The sequence below is a fragment of the Cylas formicarius genome, unplaced genomic scaffold (genome assembly GCF_029955315.1).
Source record: "Cylas formicarius isolate icCylForm1 unplaced genomic scaffold, icCylForm1.1 PGA_scaffold_1__22_contigs__length_36826433, whole genome shotgun sequence".
Classification (NCBI taxonomy): Eukaryota; Metazoa; Arthropoda; class Insecta; order Coleoptera; family Brentidae; genus Cylas; species Cylas formicarius.
Genome location: NW_026844264.1, coordinates 28,796,588 through 28,818,770, shown reverse-complemented (window position 1 = coordinate 28,818,770; position 22,183 = coordinate 28,796,588). Strand labels below are relative to the sequence as shown.

The following is a 22,183-nucleotide window of genomic DNA, read 5'->3' as shown; positions in this document are numbered from 1 at the left end:
CTTCGCGTTCTGCGCTATACATCTACGACGATTAATATTCAACTAGGTTCGTCTAAGAATAGCTTACCACTCCGTAATTAAAATAATTATTTTTGAAAAAAAAAATACTTTTGTTAATAATGTTATTAAAAACATTATCTAAAATTTACGACGTATTTTGCAATACGCCTCAATTTTGTCCAGTAGTTCTTCTTCGAACTCACCTCATCTACATTAATGGATATTTCACAGGGTCAAATATTTTTCTAAACTTTTTATGCACTAGGTCCGTTGTTGTTGCTAGCGGCATTTTCCAATAAAAATGTTCAGTAATTGCTTTTTGGTGTTGCCTCAACTTGTTCGTACAATTATGTATTAGGTGTATTCAATCGATATCCTAGTGTGTTCAATCAGAGCGTTTTAACAAATTGTATTTTATGGATTTATAGCAGTAGTTTGAATGCTTATTTCTTCATTCCTATCCTATTACAATTCATAGAAATCTCGTGGTGAAATTATTTGTAATTTCATAAACTTTGATTGGGATGTTTTCACAAAACAACTAAAACATGCAAAAGCGTTATTTTGAATATGCAATTTTTCGTTTGAACCGAAAGGAAGATTTGACTAAACTACAAAATTTAGCTTTCTACATTCCTTTTCAAACGGTCTGGAAAAGTTCCGCATTATTCTAAATTAAAAAACGAAAACAAAAATTCATTGTTGTCAAAATAACAGCATGTTGCCGGACACCAAAATTTTTTTGGGGCAGAGCATAATTTGATATAAATCCTCCAGGAAACTCTCAAGAATGTTGAGTTGTAGGCAGTTTTGCTTAAATCCAAGATGCTGCTTAGAATGGTAGCGTCCTGTATGGAATTTATAGTAATCTACCTATAACGAAGGATAAACGCTAACTTTTTTCCAACTATTTATTGAGCTGGTTTCTTAGTACACTATGATTCTAACAGAGGTTCAAGTACAAGGTAATTACTGTCGCATTTCAAACCAGCTGGCTGGCTGGAGAGGCGAATTTCCATTTTGACTTCGCTACCTCCCCTCTAACGTCTCTTACTTTGGTTTTATTTCTTATCCACTTGTTCCTTTTTCTATCGATCAGTGTTACACATTTGTCTTTCCATTGATCTTTTTGCTCCCGCTACTTTGTCCATATTTGAATTTGTAAGTGGCCATGTTTGGGATAATTCGCCTATTGATCTTTGCTGTAGGGTTTTCCTTGTTAAGTTTAACAATTTTTACATGTCAATATCGCGTAAATGTCTGGGGTAGATCCCTAGAGGCACCTTATATGGTAGGCCTCTGGAAAAGGAGAAATGTATCAGTTCCTGTTTGGAAGCCGTCCATATATCAGACTGGAGATAAAATAATGTTTTCTTTCATAAAGTCAAACGTCCTTTCTAGTAATTCTTATTTTATGTGGCACATGAAATCACAACTAAGTGCAGCTACAATCCTGTCCTATTTCATTAGTGAGGATACCAGTTTTTGCACTGGTCTCAGCTCTAAGTCTAATGCTACATCGATTGTGAGCAGCCTGTCCTAGGTTAAACTATTTCGCAGGAATATGATCGATTTTAATAATTAGATATTTGTGTGTTTTAGGAATATGCGAATTTCCATTCGTGCCCGTAATAGATGGGGCGTTTTTGGATGAACACCCCGTACGCGCCATGTCGAGTAAAAATTTCAAAAAGACAAGTATTCTGATGGGCTCAAATACAGAAGAAGGTTACTACTTTATAATGTATTATCTCACCGAGTTGTTCAGGAAGGAGGAAAACGTATATATTAGCAGGTAATAACGTAGTCGGGTGCAACTGCGTCTACGGGTTCGCTGTATGGCGATTCGAAAATTAAAAATCTATGTGAACTTTACAGCAAAAAATAGCAGGAATTTACGAGGGCATCTCAACGAAATTTACAACCCGGCAATAAAATAGAAAATTAGTTCGCCTCCCGTAAACTCATTTTCTTATCTTCGATCTTAGCCAAATTGCATTCGCACAGACGTCGTAAATTTAACTCGATTTTTTTTGTTCCCGTTCCTGAACCCGATTAGGACGGAAGAATAAGACGAGATCAAAGTTGATTACCTTCGGAAGGTCTGGACTTTGCGTAGTTATTATTTCTTCCTTTAACTAAATGGGTTTTTATTGGGGAAAATACTTTCAAATTCCGCACGTTCGAAAACAATAAGCAAAATTTTCAGACTGTTTTCCGAGATGCATTTCGGAAAAACGAATAAAAATTATTTCGATGAGATTTCGGTATACAGAGTATTCTTTATTTGAAGCAGTCGTTGTCTAAAAATGTAATATATTGCAAATTGATCTCGGACTGTGAATGTAATGATAAAATAATTAAATTAAATTAAATTAAAAAGTATACCAGATGGTTTCCTATAATGCGTCTCCCTTTAATTTTAAATAATAATAATCTTCTTTATTGGAAAATTGGAAAAATGATCAACAAAAGTTAGTCTTAGTTTAGTATTTTTTTAAAAATCTGAAACACTAATTCGAAATCGTCATCGAAGAACTATTTGCATAACAAAAACTCGAGTTCGAAAAAATACGTGGAATGTATATTTTTTATATGATTTTTGGATGTATATGTCTTTTATTCTTCATGATAAAAGCATTTAATTTTGCGATAGTTATGGTATAATTATAAAATAATGTAAATTTGGCCGGCTATGACGAGCAACTAGATTATCATAATATGATACTGACCTTAAAGAGAGTTCATATCAATGTAGGTGAGCAATTCATTTTTACTATTTAGGTTGTTGGAATTAAAAAAAAAAGGTTTCTATGCATTGCGGGCCTCTACCGAACAATCAACAACATATCTAAAGCAGCTTCACAAAAATGAGGAAAACATGATTTTTTATATATTTTTAACGCCATATATATACTAAAAATAAAGCAATTGCGAAGCTTCATTTATATAAAGTTTTTTTTCTTAAAATCATTCAAGAAATCCATACTCCTAAGGATCAGCGTCTTATTATGGAGCACCCTGTATAAAACGATATTTTTAATCGTTTTGAACCTGGTGATCGATTATAACAAAAAATAAACGCCTGCGAAAAAAGTTCGTCCAAATTAACAAGCTCCAGCTACTCTCCTATCTAAAGCTTCCGAGTTCGAAAGATTTAATAAAAATCATTTAGCAAATTAAATAGAACCACAATCTTCATCTAGGGAATTTTTTCGTGACGTACACAGAAAATTACTAGTACATATTATTTAGAATTTCTTACTACCGCAGTGTTTAGGCTTCTTTAATTTCTAATTTACGTCTACATTTCTATATTTAATGCAGGATTTTCGTTATTACTCTATAGACCGCTATACACGATTTTGACTATATTTTAAAAATATTCATTTCATTTAAAAATGGTCCATCACGTAATTGGTTTTTGTTTCTTTCTCAAATACATCGATTGGCCATTTTGTTTTTATTTTTCCTTAAATAGGCGGAAAGTCAAAAGTAGGTATCCGCAATTATTTGTTTAACCGCTTCAAATGTAAAGCACTTTGGTTTAATTTAGTTACGTCACTATTTTAGACAAGAATTTGTGCAATCTGTAGCCGAACTGAACCCCTACGTAGGCCCAGCGGGTCGTCAGGCGATCGTGTTCGAATACACGGATTGGTTAAACCCTGACGATCCCGTCGCCAACCGAAACGCCCTGGACAAAATGGTCGGCGACTATCAGTTCACTTGTAACGTGAACGAATTTGCTCATCGGTACGCGGAAACTGGGAACAACGTTTATATGTATTATTACAAGCATCGCACGGTAAGTTGAAGTGAAGTATGTAGTTTAAAATTTTACTAAAATGTCTTCTGAAATGCTCCCTAGTAATTTTTGACCCACCTGGTATATATGTTTGGAATGATACTTGATATCTTGATTAGCTTTAATCAGACTGCTGTTATGATCTGTTCATAGATATAAGAAAGTGACCAATTGCTTTTGAACGGATTATCCAATGGTGGTTATTAACATACAGTGCAACAAGATTATTATTATTAATTAAGGTAATTATTGGTATGTTAATGACCTCCCTTGGATAATCCGTTCAAAAGCAATTGGTCACTTTCTTATATCTATGAAGAGGTCATGCTTTATTTAGGTTTTGTAGTAATTGCTCTTAACAATTGCAATGAAACCAAACAAAATGGGGTTCTTTTTAATGGAAAAACGGCAGTTAATAGTAATATCATGAAATGCTTGAATTGACTCGAAAGAGTGTTTAATATTAATTTTAAAATGTATATGGCTAATGTATAATCAGGGAAGTATGATAATGTGCGATGAAATTTAGTGTTTGATTTTCGCAAATGAAAAGGAAAACGTCTTTCTTAGATGGTCACTTTTAAAGGGCTTTTAAAATTTACGCACTAGCAATAGAAGGTAGGTAAGGTAGTTAAATTCTTTGCGATTCAAGCACTTTGTGTAAAATGCATTCCGAGGTACAACATTGAGTTCAACAAGTAGATTACAACTTACATCATTTGAATGAAAATATTATTTTGAGTGGAAAAATAAATTCAATTTAAAAAAAAATTCAAGTGGAAATTGGTATCTCCGTAGTACGTAACACAACACCTTATCAAAAAACAGATACGGATCTTACTAGATTTTATTGGTCCCCTAAGTTAGCAAGGCTACCCACTTCCGCCATTATATAGTGAGAATATGAGTAGTATATGTAATATATGCACCGAAACTTAAAAGGACCTATTACCACCATGCTAAAATAATTTAAATTCACGTTTTATAGTTGTTTTTTTATTCCCTTTTCGTAAACTTTATTAGGTAGACGATTTTATTCTAACACGCGTAAAAGTTACGAACTATATTAAAATCAGTATTTATGCAGCGTGAACTATTAATGTGTAGATGGAATATGCATGTTAGAACAGCTACAATTTAAAAATATTTCCAGTAGAAATTCAAAACATCTACGAGGTGATTGATACAAAAGTTTTTCTTTATGAAACTCAACGCAATCCAATTTTAATGTAACTTTATATATACCATGCATGGAACCTTCGACAGACCTTTGGAATTTCTTTGATATTTTCATTTAATTAATTCACACTATCAAAACCCGTAAGGCCAATATTAAAATTAAAATTATAAAATTAGTGGTGCCGCTACAATTTCGGAAAGTTTGGATAAGCATTAATTTTGTGCGTCTTATGCTATCTTGTGGGAAATTTTATAGCTTTTCTGACGATACAAAATTATATTATCGCTATGTGTAACACTTTTTTTCTAACTTACAATTCCTTATTACTGTTGAGTTTTTCCACACTTGAATGTGAAGTTTGACAAGGAAAACAAATAGTAAAGTTGTTGAACAAATATTGCCGGTCATGAATCTCTTTTAAATATCAGCGTTTTTATGAAATATAGTTGTGTCACATGTAACAAATCAAGTTACACTAAAATTGATCAAGACGTCCAATATGGAATATTATTCCTAGGGCTTCAAATTTAACTCCCTAAATTTTCATCTTGGAAAAGGCAGGGTAGCACGAATTCGATAATATGTACCTTGATACCAGAAATATGGCGGAAAGAATACATTCTCAAAGGACTTCTAATTTTTCTTTTATATTGTGTCTTTGCAGCTCTGCCCTTTATACTACCTTTTTAATTGGACAAGACAAAGCATAACACGTTAGAACATATTGTGGCTAAAAAAAATAAAACAAAATCACCTATATTTTACTTTTTACGCCATATTTCAAGGAATACCTTATATAAGATTTTAATTTATTTTTGGGTTCATGGATACTCAACTTCTCTTTTCAGCTGTGCTGTATCTCTCTTGCCTTATCCGAAAATCAGTATTATATGAGTAGAAAAAGTCGGTTTTACATTTAGTATTTCAAAAATTATATAATTAGGTTGCAAATCCATGGCCTTCGTGGACGGGCGTGATGCACGCGGAAGAAATCAATTACGTGTTCGGCGAACCGCTCAACCCGGCCAAAAGCTACACGGCCCAGGAAGTGGACCTGTCTAAGCGAATCATGCGCTACTGGGCCAACTTTGCTAAAACTGGTAACCCGTCTCTTTCACCGAACGGAGTATGGACTGCCACTTTTTGGCCATTGCACACGGCCTACGGGAGGGAATACCTGACCCTCGATGTTAATTCCACTGCCACTGGCAGAGGGCCGAGGCTCAAACAGTGCGCCTTTTGGAAAAAATACCTACCTCAACTGCAGCAGCTCACAAGTAAGTAATAATTGTTTTCGAAAAGTCCACCAATCAATTCACGAAAGTATGGTACGGTACATGATATACAGTTTAATGGTTCATCCTCATAATACTTGAGTTTTGTACATTAAATGACGCCCTTCGGTGTATCATTAAAATACATTAAATAACTCTCGCAAATGGAAGTCCTAAATGTGAATTATTTGTTTTTATGAGAAGATTTTACAGATTCCCATCTATCCCGTTGGTAACCTCGTGAAGCAGAAAATTTGTACATTGTCAGTCGCAATGTTAAATTTAATCTTTTCACAAAAGCACCAGATTTGACTTGTGGTAATGATTTTCGAAATGCTAGTTCAGGAAAAGATTTTACGCGTAGAAAGAATTTTCATTTGACATACTCTAAATATCTAGCCAGTTGTATATGACGTGGTTTTACAGAGGAGTTACAACAAAATCCAACACCACAGAATTGTACTAATCAAGCAACTGCTCTACATCGAAGTAAGTACACAAGGGACCTAATCTTAGGCCCTACGATGTTCCTACTACTCGCCGTTGTCGGTGGCAGTTTGTCGTAGGGTACGCCAGGAAAGTGGATAAACATTAGTATTTGGTGTTAAGAGTAATTGTGACTGGTTGATATTCGAGACAAATGGGAGAAAAATGCAATCGGTTTACTAGAATTATGCTTTCACTGTTTAGACGACAGAAACAAGCATTCGTTTTTGCGCACTACCGATAATCGACATTATCCGACGGAAGAACAAGCAACGAAATCTTTCTGCTTGCCATGGGAAACATTTTATCCGATTTACTAAACAATTTCGACCAAACAATATACAATAAGTACAAATTAAGAACATTTCAAGTTCAAACGAAAATATGTACATATCAAAATTTAAGACTTTTTCTACTATGGATAATGTCGATCGTCTAGATAACAAAAGTTATTTAAACAAATTTTCGTTCTACCAACTGGCTGCAAGCAAATCAAAGAGTTTTTTTATCTATCTGACGAGAAATCTGCGTCAAAGCGAAACACTTTAATTGAGTGATTGATTAAAATCAACATCCATTTTATGTTTCGATAAACGGTGGGCAGATGGTAAACACCTGCAACACGTGAAATTAGCACAAATGTACTAAATGTACTTGGTTTAGGATTCAAATTTAGCAGGAATTGCCCGAGTTAAATAGGCCTGTTTTGATAATCATCTACTGACACTTTTACATTTTTCAGTCATCTCCGCATTCTAGACAATAGTAATAACGATGACATTTGAAAAATGTCAACTTAATTTTAACGCGTTCTTGAGCCATGACTTAAAAAAGTACAACAAATTATACTGAAAACAATTTATGGATTTGTCAAACAATTTATGGATTTGTCAAACAATTTATGGGGATTGTCAATAGAATGCTACTTTTCGCGAACCTGAAAATAGTCTATTTTTACCAATATAATTATTAGATTCAAAAAATAATTGAGAAATATTAATTAGTAAATTGCTAAAAACATATCGAATAAAACAAATCAGTATCAGTTTTTAAACTAAATTGCTAACTTCTCAACGTAGTAATTAAAATCATTAAATTGTTAAAAATAAATCAATCAAAACATCAATTTCGTGTTCGGTATCAAGTTTCATTCGATTTGGCCACCGAACCAATCTCAATGAGATTTCGTCGCAACGTCACCGCGTTGCGAATCCACAAATAAATTGGTATATATCGACCAATGTAACGCAAGTGTCTCCCGAACCCTACTCATACGTTCGAATTTAGAAGCGGATCCATTAATTATGCAGAGCGACATTCAATTTCCAGTGGCGCTTCCTATAAAAAGGCCCATGCGTTAAATTTTAAACCGGGTTGAAAGCTATTTTTGGTAGTGTTGTCCCTAAAATTGGATAGAACCAGGGAACGGGTATAATCGATATGATTCGGGGGCCCTTTTATGCCTAATCCATAAATAATCTAGTTTTACGATATACACTGCCCGAATTGGAAAACTCATTCAAATTGTCAACGGTGAGTTGAGATCGAATCGTTAATGGTGTGGAATAATTGTGAATAATGAGCATGCACACATACATATACACCATAGTCAGTACACCTTAATAGTGACTTTGAAGCCAATGGAAATATGAATTAGTTTATAGAAAACTTGATCTCAATAAAGCCAGACGCTCAGATACAGAAACAACGTTTTTTATTTGACAGGTTTTAGGTTTTCCCTTAGTTTCGAGAGTTATATCTTTTTCAAATAAATTCCCTCTGATTAGTTCTCCAACCTTATTTATTTTTTCAGTGTTTCGGTGTCACTGTTACTTAGCAATGTTTCTGTTACCCCCTTTCTTTCACCAGACTTTCGAATGATTTAAATTTACACATATCTAGATTAAGAAACGTCGTTGTTTCTGGGGTGCGAAACTTTATGCCATTATGCTACAACGAACTTTATTTTGTCCAACTATAGAACTACATACAGGTAAATCAGAAATAATTTACTTCGGTAATCCAATAATGGGGGCTAACTATTGCAGACATAGAAGACAAATACAAACACATAATAAATACATATGAACGTTATTTTAAAACAAAGTTTGTGGATAATCCAAAAATATTGTGATGCAAAAGCGTGGTAGCCTGAATCTATTCAGAATAACAAAAATAAAATAATGCGCGATTATGCGGTGACTTTTTCAAGTGGAAATAGACATTTAAAAATGGCAAACAAATCAGTTTTGAAAAACAAATTTTCCGCGCAAATTGTTAACTAGATCAAATAATCTAGTTGTCAACCGATTTTGAATAGTTCGATGGGAATTTTAAAACCAAGTACATTCGTACACGGAATTTTTATACAGGAATTCGACCAAATATCTCGTTTGCGGCCAGTAATTCTAAAGACGTCATATTACAAAGTATATTGCCAAATAAGTACCTATTTCATAAAAACAGTCCTTCGCTATTGAATCTCTTCGCTGCCTTATAAATAAAAAAAAATTACAAACATAAGTGACAAATAACTACCTTGTAACCCTCTATCCTAGTTATTAGAATAGTGACTTCTAGTGCCTCTGCGTTTGTAGTATTAGTGCATTGAGACGTTGAAAGTTGTTTATTATTTGCATCGTGAATTTAAACTTTGTAGTCGCTCAAACGTTTCCATCCCCACCTGTACCCGCAAAACAAATATGAACGTCTCGATGTACCATTTTTCCGTAACTTTTAAGCTGTTCCCCGCAACTTACCACTTAAAACGTACATATCCACTGATGGTGCGAAAAAGGTACCTTTATGAAAAGCGAATTAGATTCCCACATTGTATATAATTGTAAACTCATATTTACGTGTAGATCTTTGGTCAGATTTTGTTCCACATTTAAGCTGTCAAATCCCAATAGATAGTCTAGCTGCTCTAATTTTTTCTTCCTGGTTTAACTCAATCTAAGTCTTAGGCCATTAAACACCATAGGCACGAGTGTGGGATTTGCCAAAATTATATATTTTATTATTTCACGTGCCAAATTTTGTTAAACCGGCTTTACGTAATTTAATAATTTTCCCATCGAAATGCGTGGCTTTTATAATATTTTTCGCATTCAAACAAATTCCCCATATAATTATTGCTACCCCTTCCATGATCTAAGGCCTAAGCTGAGTTTGAAAAGGGTGTAGGTAAATGTTCGATGTTTCACGAGCAGCAAATGAACAATCTGCTTGGATGGTTTGTATTAAATTGATTTTATTATACAGTGTGCCCAACTAAGTCGGCACCATATGCAAAAATTTTTTATTCATAATTTTAAGAAAAAGTTATACTTAATGAAAAATTCTGCGCGGCCTAAAACTTAATATAATATTTTATATATTAAGATATTTTTTTTGTCGTATGCGAGGGTTGTCAAACAACATTAATTTTGCTCAAGAGTAAGGAACCTTTACTTTTGAAAAAGTCATTTAGAAATTTTGAAAAGAGTTGAATACCAGGTTTAAATATCCAATTTAATAAATTAATTTAATTAATTAAATAAATTAATTATTAAAATTAAATTAAATTTTGATATTATTCTCGTGGATATTATTGAAAAGAAGTTTTCAACTCTAATCACTTTTTGTCAATAACAATGCTCTTGAGCAAGTATTTTACATTTTAGAGTATGCAGAACTTCTTATAAACAACAACTTCTTTTCGTAAAACTAATAATAAAAAATTTCTTCATATAGTGCTAATTTATCACTTGTAATTTGAGAATTGGCAAACTGATGCCCAAAGCAAGCGAAATATGGTTTGATTTATTGAGTGACGTATGACGTACGCAAGAAAGTACTTCAGAACCGTTTATTTAATATAAACACAAAATTAGTTGCAAATAATGCATTTTTAGCGTTGAACGGCAGAAAAATATAAATATTTTAATTTATATTTTGCTGCTTTAAAATATGAAGGCTGTAATGCATAGAAAAACTTGATTTTTGTAGAGATGAGCCAAAACAAGAATTTTCTGGCAGAAATTATTTTTTAGAATTAAATGAAAAAAAAATTGTTTTTTTCATAAATATCTTAATAATCTGTGTAAAACCTCAGAACCGTGGTTGTTTACTTTATGCAAAATTCAAATGATAAATAATTATTCCTATAAAAATGCGCATTTTTCAACTGATATCGAAATGGTTTTTGTTAATTTATGCATTAAAAAACAAAATTTTTCATAACTTCATTTCCATTTCCAAAACACTCGTATGCTATTCTTTGTGAAAAAGAGAAATATTTATTGGGCATGTTGACAAATCGATTGTGATGGCGACGTTTATATTCCAAACGTTTTTTTTTATTAAACAACGAAAGGGTTTTAATATTTAGTGGCGCTAATAATAATTATTAGCGCTGAAAAATCGTGACTATTTTAAAGCTTTGTGTCGCAAGCGATAGCTTAATTTTTAAAAATACCTATTATAGCTTGGTGGCGCCTAAATATTTCTATTTGTAATTATTGTAAATCTTGTAGTCTAATAAACTTTTGCCACATCTGACAAACAGTGTATAAAAAGTTGTGCTCCAATAGTTTTTTTTTAATCTCAGATGTATACAATTCCATATACTCGTACTGTATAGGAGTCGATCACGGAATATAGATATTCATTGTTAACTGAAGATTTTTTTTCGTGATTTTCATAGAAACGGTTCTGAAGTAATGTGCTCGCCGCTACTACAAAAACTTTTCTAGCTCAAATTGATAAACGCCTGATAGGGGTTGCCCATTAACCTAATCAGCATCTACGCTTCACGTTATGAAATACTTTAGTTGGGCGAAAATCACATGCAAATTTTTTTTTAATTTCTTTTTCTGTCCGAAAACCGAATAATCCATTGTGGTGCTTGCGGAATATTTCTTTGCCAGACGACCAGTAGAAACAACAATAATTGTAAATTACATAATGACTAGTTTTCATAATATATTGCACAAGTTTAGATATAATTATATCAAAATAGGATCGAGAACGGGATCATACCGTTCTGGTGATCTCGGAACAGTTTTGATAACGCATAATGTTCCTTAGGAGTGACGGTGTCACGCTTTTAGAACTTGTAAAAATTTTCGAACGACTATTTTGTATCGATTCTGATCGCGCCCTTTTGCGAACCAGAAAACGTTTAAGGGTGTAGAGGGACGGTGTACAGAATATTTTTCCTTTGGAAGACTAATCGGTCCAGAAGAAAATGGCTATTTCTATAACCGCATGCAGCGGTGTTTGGGTGAGATTGCTACGTATGGTAAACTATGGGATATAGATATCGAGAGAGTTTTTTAAAGATATGTTGATAACTTTTTAAGTGTTCTGCAAATATGTGGACATATCATAAATGTGTTAAATAGATTTTAGTCTGCCAGAGTATATATTTGTGCTTGAATTTTACGGATATCTACCTGTGTATCTCATTTGGAATGACCGCTCGATTTCGGCATCAACCGATGAATAGGGTTATAAAGATAAATTCTTATTAATATTCTGATATTTTTGTGAACTGGCTGGGGCCGATCGGTCATTACGAATGGGTTGCGGGATCTCGAAAGAACGTTCCAAAATGCAGCGAATTACCGTAATTTCGTAAGATTAATATTTTAGGCTTTCAAAATATTCGAGGAGTAATTCGTATCAACATGATAAAGATATCCTGTGGTCGCGCAGCTGAACGTCCGGTGTTAATTGAAAATAGCTTTATTTATAAGATCTTCCAATTTTTCAACAAAAAAATATATATGGCTTAATTAAAAACGGGGTAATTACATTTAGTTTTTAACGTTGAAAGCCTAATTGAATACAGAAAACAGCGAAATACATTTTAGTTTGTTTCCTATGATTTTTCAGGGCGGAACAGGTCCGATTCCAATTTGGACGGATTCTCTCATATATTTTGTGACACGTTTTTCTTCACTATACCCAATTTAATTCGTCGAACGGTACCAATATCTGACCCGCCCTGTACAAGAACGTGTTCTCAGTTATGTGATAAAGAAAAAGCATATAATAATTACTAAAATGTAGTCAATTGTTTTAATCAGTGTCTAACGACGAACTAATATTAGGTTTAAGTGTTTTTCATTAAGATTACCGTTGCGTTATGATTTTGATATAGTTTTTAAAACCTGCGCTACATATAGGTAGTTGGGCTTGGTCTATTAGGTCTTGATTATTATTTAAAGAATATTGTAAAGTATAAAGAACGATTATTATAACACACCTAGAAATTGTTGTAGGCCTTTGGCTGTACCTAATTATTATTGATTGATTGAGTGGAATTAAATAAATGAAATGCTTGTACAAAATAGGTAGTTTTATTTCATCAACCATTTTTTTACCAGAAGTATTCAAAATAAATAAGAACTAATTTCGTGAAAATCTGAACTTTTAGTTCTTATTTATTTTGATAAATGGATTTCCATCAAGTAAAAGATCACCTCAGTTCAACATGAGTATTCTTCGGCCTAAAAGCGTGAAAATATTAAATATATTAATATCTATCGAATATTTTCAAGGTTAGACAAAACGATACTTTAAATAATTTGAAATGCTGGTATATATTTTTATCAGTCTATTACGATATCGAGTCCTACAAGTTCAAGTGCGCTCACTATATTAATCGACGCGACCTCAATTTCGATATTACGCAAGTTTGCAACAATTTTGAATTTATTAAAATAAAATTATAATCAATATGCCGCAATACTACGATTATCAACTGAAATTTACATGTAGTAGATAAGTGTTTTTGTTATTGTGATGCGAATAGTAGATAAAAGGCGATATGGAATAGTAGATCAAATACTCCGCTCTCCATGTAAATCGCTCTATTAACTTACATAACCTCGCTTTTTTCAAGACAACTTTACAGAGTATTTAATTTACTTGCAAATTAAGAAGTTTAGTTGTCGGTGCCACTAATGATTTGCTTCGTGTGTTTAGATTAGTTTTTCCTTATAGTATTACAAAATTGTTATGGATTCATCCAAAAAATACAATAATTCTAGTCCCGAGGAAAAAGCAAATCTATTATCGAAACTATTTTTTTGGTAAGTAATTTTTCCAATACTTTTGTTATTTACTCCTGATGTTTTTTTATATTGTAGCTGGGTTCTGCCGTTCTTGAAGAAAGGGTACCAAAATGATCTCAAAATAGAAGATATTTTCAATACTACCGAAAGGGATTTATCGGAACCTTTAGGTGATGAATTAGAGAAGTAAAAGTAACATGTTACAAAGATTTTAATTACTACAAATTTATATTTCAGAAATTGGAATGTACAAGTCCAAGAGAGTCAAAAAACCAAAAATCAGCCAAGCCTTCAGAAAGCAATCTTTAAAACATTTCATAAAACATATATTTGGTTTGGATTGTTACTGTTCCTTAATAATTTATTTGTAAAGTAAGTGGTTGTTCCTTCGTAAAGTTGTTCAAATTCATAATTTATTGACAAAAATTTCTAAACTGTTTTTACAAATTCTTGTTTCATATTAGTTCTCACTACAGTATGCTATATTTGTTTAATTTTCTTTTATTTTCTGCAGAATGTTGCAACCCATAGTCTTAGCTGAATATATAAAATATTTTGACAACACTTCAAGCAGATCTGCTCAGGAAGGCTGGCTCTTAGGATCAGGTGTGATAGGTTTAGCATTCATAAATGTTATTGTATGGCATTTCACACTCCTTGAAATGTCTCGAATTGGCATGAGAGTTAGAATTGCCTGTTCCTCCCTAATTTATAGAAAGGTGCAGCCTATAAACTATTTCGAATTTTCTGTTAAAAAAAAATATTTTTAGCTTCTTAGATTAAACCACATTTCTCTTGAAAAAACTGCTTCTGGACAAGTAGTTAATTTGCTATCCAATGATGTGGTCAGATTTGATATAGCAGCACCATTTTTGCATTATATATGGATGATGCCTTTAATTGCTTTGGTTTCTCTCTATATCATGTATAGTTACATTGGCCTGGCTGCTTTACCAACATTTGGTGGAATGACTTTGCAAGCAGTTGTTATGCAAGGTTTGTATTTTATTATTATCTATGAAAAAAATTGATATCTAGTGAATAAGATTGTGAAAAAAAAATTGACCTCTTTCCTTCTAATAGATTACCACCATATACAAAAATAAATTACGTAAATGACATCACCCTATCATTGATGAATCATTTAGAGTGGTGAGAAAAAGAATACCATTAAATGGATAAAATTGTCAAATGGAAAATATAAATTAAATTGATTATAACAATCCTCTAATAATATAATATTTGTTGTGCCCTTTTGTATGTATGAAAAATATTCCCAGGAAATAAATTTTAGGTTACTTATCAAAGTTACAAGGTTACTTCCGGGGCAAAATAGCTCTTTTAACAGATGGTCGCGTAAAATTGATGAGCGAAATAACAGCAGGAATACAAGTTATCAAAATGTACGCCTGGGAACAGCCCTTTGAAAAGATGGTTGAAGTTGCCAGAAAGTACCTACATTACCTGAAAGCAAATTTGTAAAAGAATGTCGTAATTTATGATTTTAGAAAAGAAGTCGATGCAATCACAAAAACGTCTTACATTAAAGGGTTTTCCGCAGCTTTAAATGTGTTCATTGAACGTGCCGCGCTTTATGTGGCAGTTGTGTCATATGTCCTTTTAGGAAATGAGATCACTGGAGATGTCGTGTTTTCCATGGCTCAGCTTTTAAATAGTGTTCAATTATTTATGTCAATATTTTTTCCAATGGCACTTTCTACATATGAAGAGGCCAAAGTGTCTGTTAAGAGATTGGAGGACTTTTTGGTGATGGAAGAGAATACTGCCGTTGATTATTGCGTGAATGAGGACACAACAAGTGGAGATTTAAGATTGGTTAAGGCACGAGCCAGTTGGCTTGCAAATCCAATAGTAGATACACTAAGAGACATAAATTTAGAAATCCAATCTGGTACATTGTGTTGTGTTATTGGTGAAGTTGGTTCCGGCAAAAGTTCTCTTCTTCAAGTAATATCCAAGATGTTCTAGTGAAGCTTATAATATTTATGTATTTTTTAAGGTAGTGTTAAGAGAGTTACCCCTTACTGCTGGTAAATTAGAAACAACAGGTCGGGTATCATTTGCTGCTCAAGATCCTTGGCTTTTTGCAGCATCCATAAGACAAAATATACTGTTTGGTATGCCTTACGATAGGAACAGGTAGAATCATAATTCAGCAGTTTCGTGAAAAAAATATGTTGACCTCGTAGATATAAAGATGTAGTGCGGGTTTGTGCTTTAGAAAGGGACTTTGAACAACTTCCTCATGGGGACCGCACTTTTGTTGGTGAACGAGGAATGGCATTGAGCGGAGGTCAAAAAGCACGCGTAGCTCTAGCCCGTGCAGTGTACAGAGACGTAGACATTTATTTACTGGACGATCCATTATCTGCTGTAGATGCACATGTAGCTAAGCATTTATTTGAGCAATGTATCCAAGGATATCTGCAAAATAAGACTAGGATCCTTGTTACCCATCAAGTGCAATTTCTGAAAGGCGCTGAAGTTATTGTTTTAATGCATAATGTAAGTCAAAAACATAAATCCCTATTGAATATGTTTTTCTTGATAGAAATATTTTATTAGGGAAAAATCACAAAAAAGGGAGCAATAAATGACCTGTCCCAGGAAGACTTATCCCTGCTTTCTAAAGAAGTTGAGCAAACACACCAGGTAAAAAAAGAAATCAAGCAAGATCCTACGCCACACATAATCAAGAGAGAACGACTGCAATCAGTTTCATCTGTAATTGTAAGTTTTTCAATTGACGGCTACAATAACGGTTGCACAGGTTGTAATTCTTGTAATTATGTTCTACTGCCTCTAATGGAAAACATATGTACACCTATGAAAACGATTCACACTTCCTGCTAGTGATAAAAATATTTTATTATTTACAAGTTGACTAGCTGAAATGGTCTATATTTTTTGAACAGTCCCTAAAACAAACAAAAAAGGGTAGATATATATATATATATATATATATATATATATATATATATATATATATATATATATATATATGATGACACTATATTCCGGGATATCATCCGTTCGCTCGTTGAACTCCGACTGGAATTGCAGGATTCCAGTCGGAGTTCAACGAGCGAACGGATGATATCCCGGAATATAGTGTCATCACATTTTTCCATCCGTGAATCAATACGTGAGAATATATATATATATATATATATATATATATATATATATATATATATATATATATATATATATATATATATATATGTATATATATGTATATATATATATATATATATATATATATATATATATATATATATATATATATATATATATATATATATATATATATATATATATATATATATATATATATATATATATATATATATATATATATATATACTTCGACTAAAGAAAAATTGATTACTGTATCAATATAATACAGATAAAATTTACCGAACATTTTTTTCAGATGATTTTATCCATCTATTAACTAACTGATAACATACTGATTAAATTTTTTGATACAATTTTTAGAGCATGGTCGGGAATGATGATTCTGAAGAGGCTGAAGAACTTTTAGCAAAAGGTTCAATTTCGACATCCACCTATGTTGAGTATTACAAATCTGGAGCCTCTTGGTTGATGCTCGTGTTATTACTACTGATATTGATAATCGCCCAAACTACTTGCAATGCATCTGACATGTGGGTTACATATTGGTAAGTATTACATTAAACACTTCATTAAAAAATACAATATATGAACATTTAGGACAAATCAGAAACAAATGCAATACAATCAAGAATTTAGTTCCGCAACTAGCAACAATATATCTGCAAAGAATATTAATGCTACTGATAAAAGCGAGTTAAATTTGATTTTGGATTCAAATGCAACAGATGTGCCTTTGCTAACCACAAATTTTTCAACAAACATTACAGAACAATTTAAGGAATTTGAAAATGAAACATTATTTTCCACAGATAATGAATATATTTATGTTTACACTGGATTGATAATTGCTGCTATAATACTGACCAGTGCCAGGTATTATATCATTTCTTAATTTGATATATTAAAGATGTGTTACATTATATTCTGTAAATCCATAATTTTGTAGATCAACTCTGTTCTTTAAAATCTGCATGAATGCATCGAAAGTAATGCACAACAAAATGTTCCATTGTGTTTTGAAGGCTCCAATGAGTTTCTTTGATAGCAATCCCTCAGGCAGGATCTTGAACAGGTTTTCTAAAGACATGGGTGCAGTAGATGAAGTGTTACCAAAGTGTACCTTGGATGCAATTCAGATTTTTTTGGTTGCTGCCGGTATATTGGGCATGGTAAGTAACACCACTTGTATATGTTTTGATAGTAAAAATTATTATTCAAAGGAAACCTAAAAAACTTGTAAATTTTAAAAGTTATTCAACCTCACTTTGTCATCAATTTATCTAGGTATTCATTATCAACCCCTGGATGATAATCCCTGCATTAGTCCTGTGCATTCTGTTTGTGTATATCAGAGCAGTATACTTGACATCAGCACAAGATATAAAGCGGTTAGAAGGAATGACAAAAGGACCAGTATTTTCTCATTTGTCAGCCTCTTTAAATGGGCTATCTTCTATTAGGGCTTTCCAAGCACAAAGATTAGTTACTAGCGAATTTGATGCTTTGCAGGTAACGATTGTAATTTGAAATCAGCACCTACATGAAGTATGTACTCTTATTTATGATTTTTAGGATCAGCACACTGCCACGTGGTTCATGTTTATAACAAGTAGTGAGACTTTAGGTTTCTATCTTGACGTTATTAGTACTATATTCTTATGTTTGGTTACTTTTCAATTTATGATTCTTCACAATGCAGATACCCACAGTGGTAGTGTGGGGCTCGTCATAGCCCACAGTCTAATTTTAACAGGTATGATTTTTGAAAATGAAAGCATTGTTTAGTATTTAATCTTTTAATACAAATATGAGTATACTAATGCCATACAGTTAATAGTGCCTCTATTTGTTCGATTAGCAGTTTTCGGATCGGATAATTACAGAAAACATTAAGATCTTGAAACTCCATAAGTTTTATGAAACTTTCCTATTTTTTAGAAATTATTGTATTATTAAATCGTAGGAATGCTACAATATGGAGTTAGACAATCAGCTGAAGTTTCTTCAAACATGACTAGTGTCGAAAGAGTCCTTCAGTACACCCATTTAGAAGAAGAAGGCCCATGGGAACCTTTACCAGCTAATCGGGCACCAACCGGTTGGCCGGATAAAGGCCGCATTAAATTCAAACATGCGTACATGCGTTACACTCCAGACTCAGTCCCAGTTCTTCGCGATTTAAATTTGCGTCTACGTCCCGGTGAAAAAGTGGGAGTAGTCGGCAGGACCGGAGCCGGAAAATCTTCGCTAATTGCGGCCTTGTTTAGATTGGCTTCTGTGGATGGCCTTATAGAATTAGACAAACAAGATACAGCTGTAGTTGGGCTTCGCACTCTACGATCAAGCATTTCAATTATTCCACAGCATCCTACTTTGTTTTCGGCATCTTTAAGGTACAACTTAGATCCATTTGGAAGAAATCAAGATGAAGATTTATGGAGAGCTTTGGAAAGAGTTGAATTGCGACAAGCAGCTAATAACTTGGAACAACTAGTTAGCGAAGGAGGTGCCAATTTCAGTGCAGGTCAAAGGCAACTTATATGCTTGGCAAGAGCAATTGTGAGGTATGTATACTGGTAAAATTTCATTTGGTTAGTAAATATTAGTCTTTATTCAGAAAGAACAAGGTTTTGGTAATGGACGAGGCCACCGCCAATGTTGATCCTCATACAGATTCGCTTATTCAAAGAACAATTCGAGACTGTTTCCAAGACTGCACTGTCATTACTATCGCACATCGGTAAGCTCCCTGAGGATATTTGAATGCTTGCAAGAACCATTTTTTTTAGGCTGAACACAATAATGGACTCTGACAGAGTACTAGTTATGGATGCAGGACAAGCTGTAGAGTTTGCGCCACCCCATGAGCTTATGCAAATTCCTAATGGGTATTTTGCCAAAATGGTAGAGGAAACCGGTCCCTCCATGGAATCTAGACTTAAAGCAATAGCACAAGAGACTTACGAGAAACGGGGATTGTACAATTACACTAATAATGATAATGATAGCTCTGATTAATAAGCACAAATGAAACCTAGTACTTAGTTCTTCATGCTTTTTTTGGAATTTCTTTGTTACTTTGCTGTGATTAACTATACCAAGACAATATGTATTAGTAACTGATGCAATCAAAATGACATTGTTTTAGTAAAACAACATTGTTTTAAGTTCTGTAAGTTTTCAAGACTTTTGACTTAACCTACTATTACTTAAAAACTGCCTAGTCCTTTAGATTATCTGTGCCATAAAAGTGCTCTTAAAGTGTATGCACTTTTGTTAACATTATTAAAACAAAAATATTTTTGTATACTTATTTATAGAAAGAAAATGCTGATGTTACTGTTGCAGTTTTACTTACACCCACAATTGTATAAATTCCACAAAATCATTTTTTTTCTTTCATTGAAAAATAATGGGTCACATCACAATACTCGAGTATTCTGTTTGATTAAGGGCAATATATTTTTTAAAAGCATAAAAGGGCGAAACAAAAATATAGACAAAATAAAATCTAAAAGTAATAAATAATATATGCTTTCAATGTAAATATCTAAGTCTAGATATTGAACTAGGGAAGTTAATATTTTCAATGATGCAATGATGCACAAGTCTCAGTACTCTCAAAGCTTATTATTATATTTCAGTTTATATTTAAAAAAGAAAGTTATCATTCCTAATATGTTATTATAAAAATAACACAGAATCACTGAGTCAATCACTGAGTACCCTTATAATTCTAAAACTGTATTGATTGTAAATTTAATATAAAAAAGAAAGTTTGAAATCTCAGAGCAATATCAATTGCTGTTACTATTTGGCAGTTATTTTTCTTAGAACAGCAAAATTATCTTAAAAAAGACTCACCTAGAAATTTCATATCAAATGAACCTCGCCACTTTTAACTAAATTTGACACACTGTTATAAGAAATAAGAACTTTCGAATCATTATTCAAATCAATTAAGTCACCATCCTCTCCATTTCCATCATCTATAACAACACCCTCCACTTCTTTATTTGATTTTAAAAATACCATACTATGCACATTGGGGGCAATGACTTGCAGTTCAGTTGGTAATCCTGGGCAAAAACTCATAATACTCTCAAAATATTGTTTTAAATCTAAAAATTGAAAAATAAATGTATATTAAAGTCTTCGGAAAATGTCCAGTCTACCCACTCTCTTCATATTCCTGAGCAAAAGTTAATTCACTATTGGTTAGGTACAAGTCTTCCCCTCTATCACGCCGAAGGTGTTCTTGATGCAAAATGTGGCTAACATATAATTCAATTTTTTCTAATCTCATTCTTAGATAACTTGTAACCAAAAATTGTAACCGATCAACTTCCATTTGATGTATTGCCTTTCTAAAATCAGTACTCGGAAGGCTTTCCAAATTTTTTTCCATATAAGATATCTGGCCCAAAAGGCAATCAACTTCTTGATCTTTGTTGGGCAAAATTTCGGGGGCAAATTTTTCATTAAGCCACGCTTCTTCCATGCGCTGAATCAGCTCACCAGCTGTTAAATTTTCTCGTTCTTCATCCTCTTCAAATTCAAAATCTTCAATTTCTTCCATTGTTAAAGAAACAAGTATTTACAAAATGCAACAAAATATAATTTTCTAATGTATTTGTTGGTTATATATATTCCCGCGTTCATCGACCATAGAATATAAATTAGTAAGTCGCATTTGCAAAAGCAGTTTTTAGGCAAGCCTTAAACTTTAAGGCTTAAAGCGACCATTGTAAAATAACAAACTGTTCTATTGTATTTATTGTTCTAATAGATGGGATGACGTCGTCGGTGAATACAACTACAAATGATATAGATTGTCGCAACATAATATCTATCACATGTCCAAAAGCATTCTTTCGTTTTTCATTTCCTTCACTAAAGTGCTAAGTGATACATTCGGTTTAATCCTGAACAAAGGGAAAGCAATATTTCCGCGCTCACCAGCTTTAATCAGATCAGACAACATAATCTCAAATCATATCCTTTCAATGTGACTGAAATGGGTGAAGTTAAGACTTAGCTTAGTGATAAAAAATCACTTTTACGTAAATTATATCAGTAGAATAACTTCAGTCAGAAAGAAAGAATACTAGTATTATAGAATATAGAATCAATTTGAAAAAAATATCTGTTTAAAATGCGATCTATGTCGGATGAAAGCAAAAATTGTTTGGGTTGCATGTCAGGACCA

The 22,183-nt window shown here is 32.8% G+C and overlaps 3 protein-coding genes across 9 annotated transcripts in view; 2 read left to right on the top strand and 1 right to left on the bottom strand.

Moving 5' to 3' along the window:
* Nucleotides 1-13,085, top strand: part of LOC132697506 (acetylcholinesterase-like) — a 64,781-nt gene extending 51,696 nt beyond the window's left edge. For all 4 annotated transcript variants that reach the window (XM_060663103.1, XM_060663104.1, XM_060663101.1 and 1 more), the window contains exons 8-11: nucleotides 1,603-1,795; nucleotides 3,574-3,808; nucleotides 5,932-6,265; nucleotides 6,689-13,085. In XM_060663103.1, the coding sequence (XP_060519086.1) occupies nucleotides 1,603-1,795; nucleotides 3,574-3,808; nucleotides 5,932-6,265; nucleotides 6,689-6,828 (902 nt within the window). In that variant the 3' untranslated portion in view covers nucleotides 6,829-13,085. The remainder of the gene's footprint in view (nucleotides 1-1,602; nucleotides 1,796-3,573; nucleotides 3,809-5,931; nucleotides 6,266-6,688) is intronic.
* A 128-nt stretch (nucleotides 13,086-13,213) lies between these two features.
* Nucleotides 13,214-21,624, bottom strand: LOC132697508 (DNA replication complex GINS protein SLD5). Of its 3 annotated transcripts, none has more exons than XM_060663107.1 (3): nucleotides 21,154-21,624; nucleotides 20,839-21,095; nucleotides 13,214-13,245 (listed from the first exon to the last, which is right to left on the bottom strand). In XM_060663107.1, the coding sequence occupies exons 1-2, from the start codon at nucleotides 21,551-21,553 to the stop codon at nucleotides 20,848-20,850; spliced, it is 648 nt and encodes a 215-aa protein (XP_060519090.1). In that variant the 5' UTR covers nucleotides 21,554-21,624; the 3' UTR covers nucleotides 13,214-13,245; nucleotides 20,839-20,847. The 3 variants fall into 3 exon arrangements, with proteins under 3 accessions (XP_060519090.1, XP_060519091.1, XP_060519088.1); XM_060663108.1 differs by lacking the exon at nucleotides 13,214-13,245 and adding an exon at nucleotides 18,084-18,199; XM_060663105.1 differs by lacking the exon at nucleotides 13,214-13,245 and having other exon boundaries at nucleotides 20,834-21,095.
* LOC132697504 (ATP-binding cassette sub-family C member 4-like) lies at nucleotides 13,346-19,992 on the top strand. Of its 2 annotated transcripts, none has more exons than XM_060663097.1 (18): nucleotides 13,346-13,830; nucleotides 13,888-13,998; nucleotides 14,050-14,184; nucleotides 14,327-14,531; nucleotides 14,583-14,808; nucleotides 15,107-15,263; nucleotides 15,321-15,780; nucleotides 15,833-15,972; nucleotides 16,023-16,338; nucleotides 16,399-16,563; nucleotides 17,335-17,519; nucleotides 17,572-17,847; nucleotides 17,921-18,143; nucleotides 18,259-18,483; nucleotides 18,547-18,727; nucleotides 18,938-19,538; nucleotides 19,592-19,714; nucleotides 19,764-19,992. In XM_060663097.1, the coding sequence occupies exons 1-18, from the start codon at nucleotides 13,757-13,759 to the stop codon at nucleotides 19,990-19,992; spliced, it is 4,032 nt and encodes a 1,343-aa protein (XP_060519080.1). In that variant the 5' UTR covers nucleotides 13,346-13,756. The 2 variants fall into 2 exon arrangements, with proteins under 2 accessions (XP_060519080.1, XP_060519081.1); XM_060663098.1 differs by having other exon boundaries at nucleotides 13,813-13,830; nucleotides 13,888-13,982.
* Nucleotides 21,625-22,183: the final 559 nt, after the last annotated feature.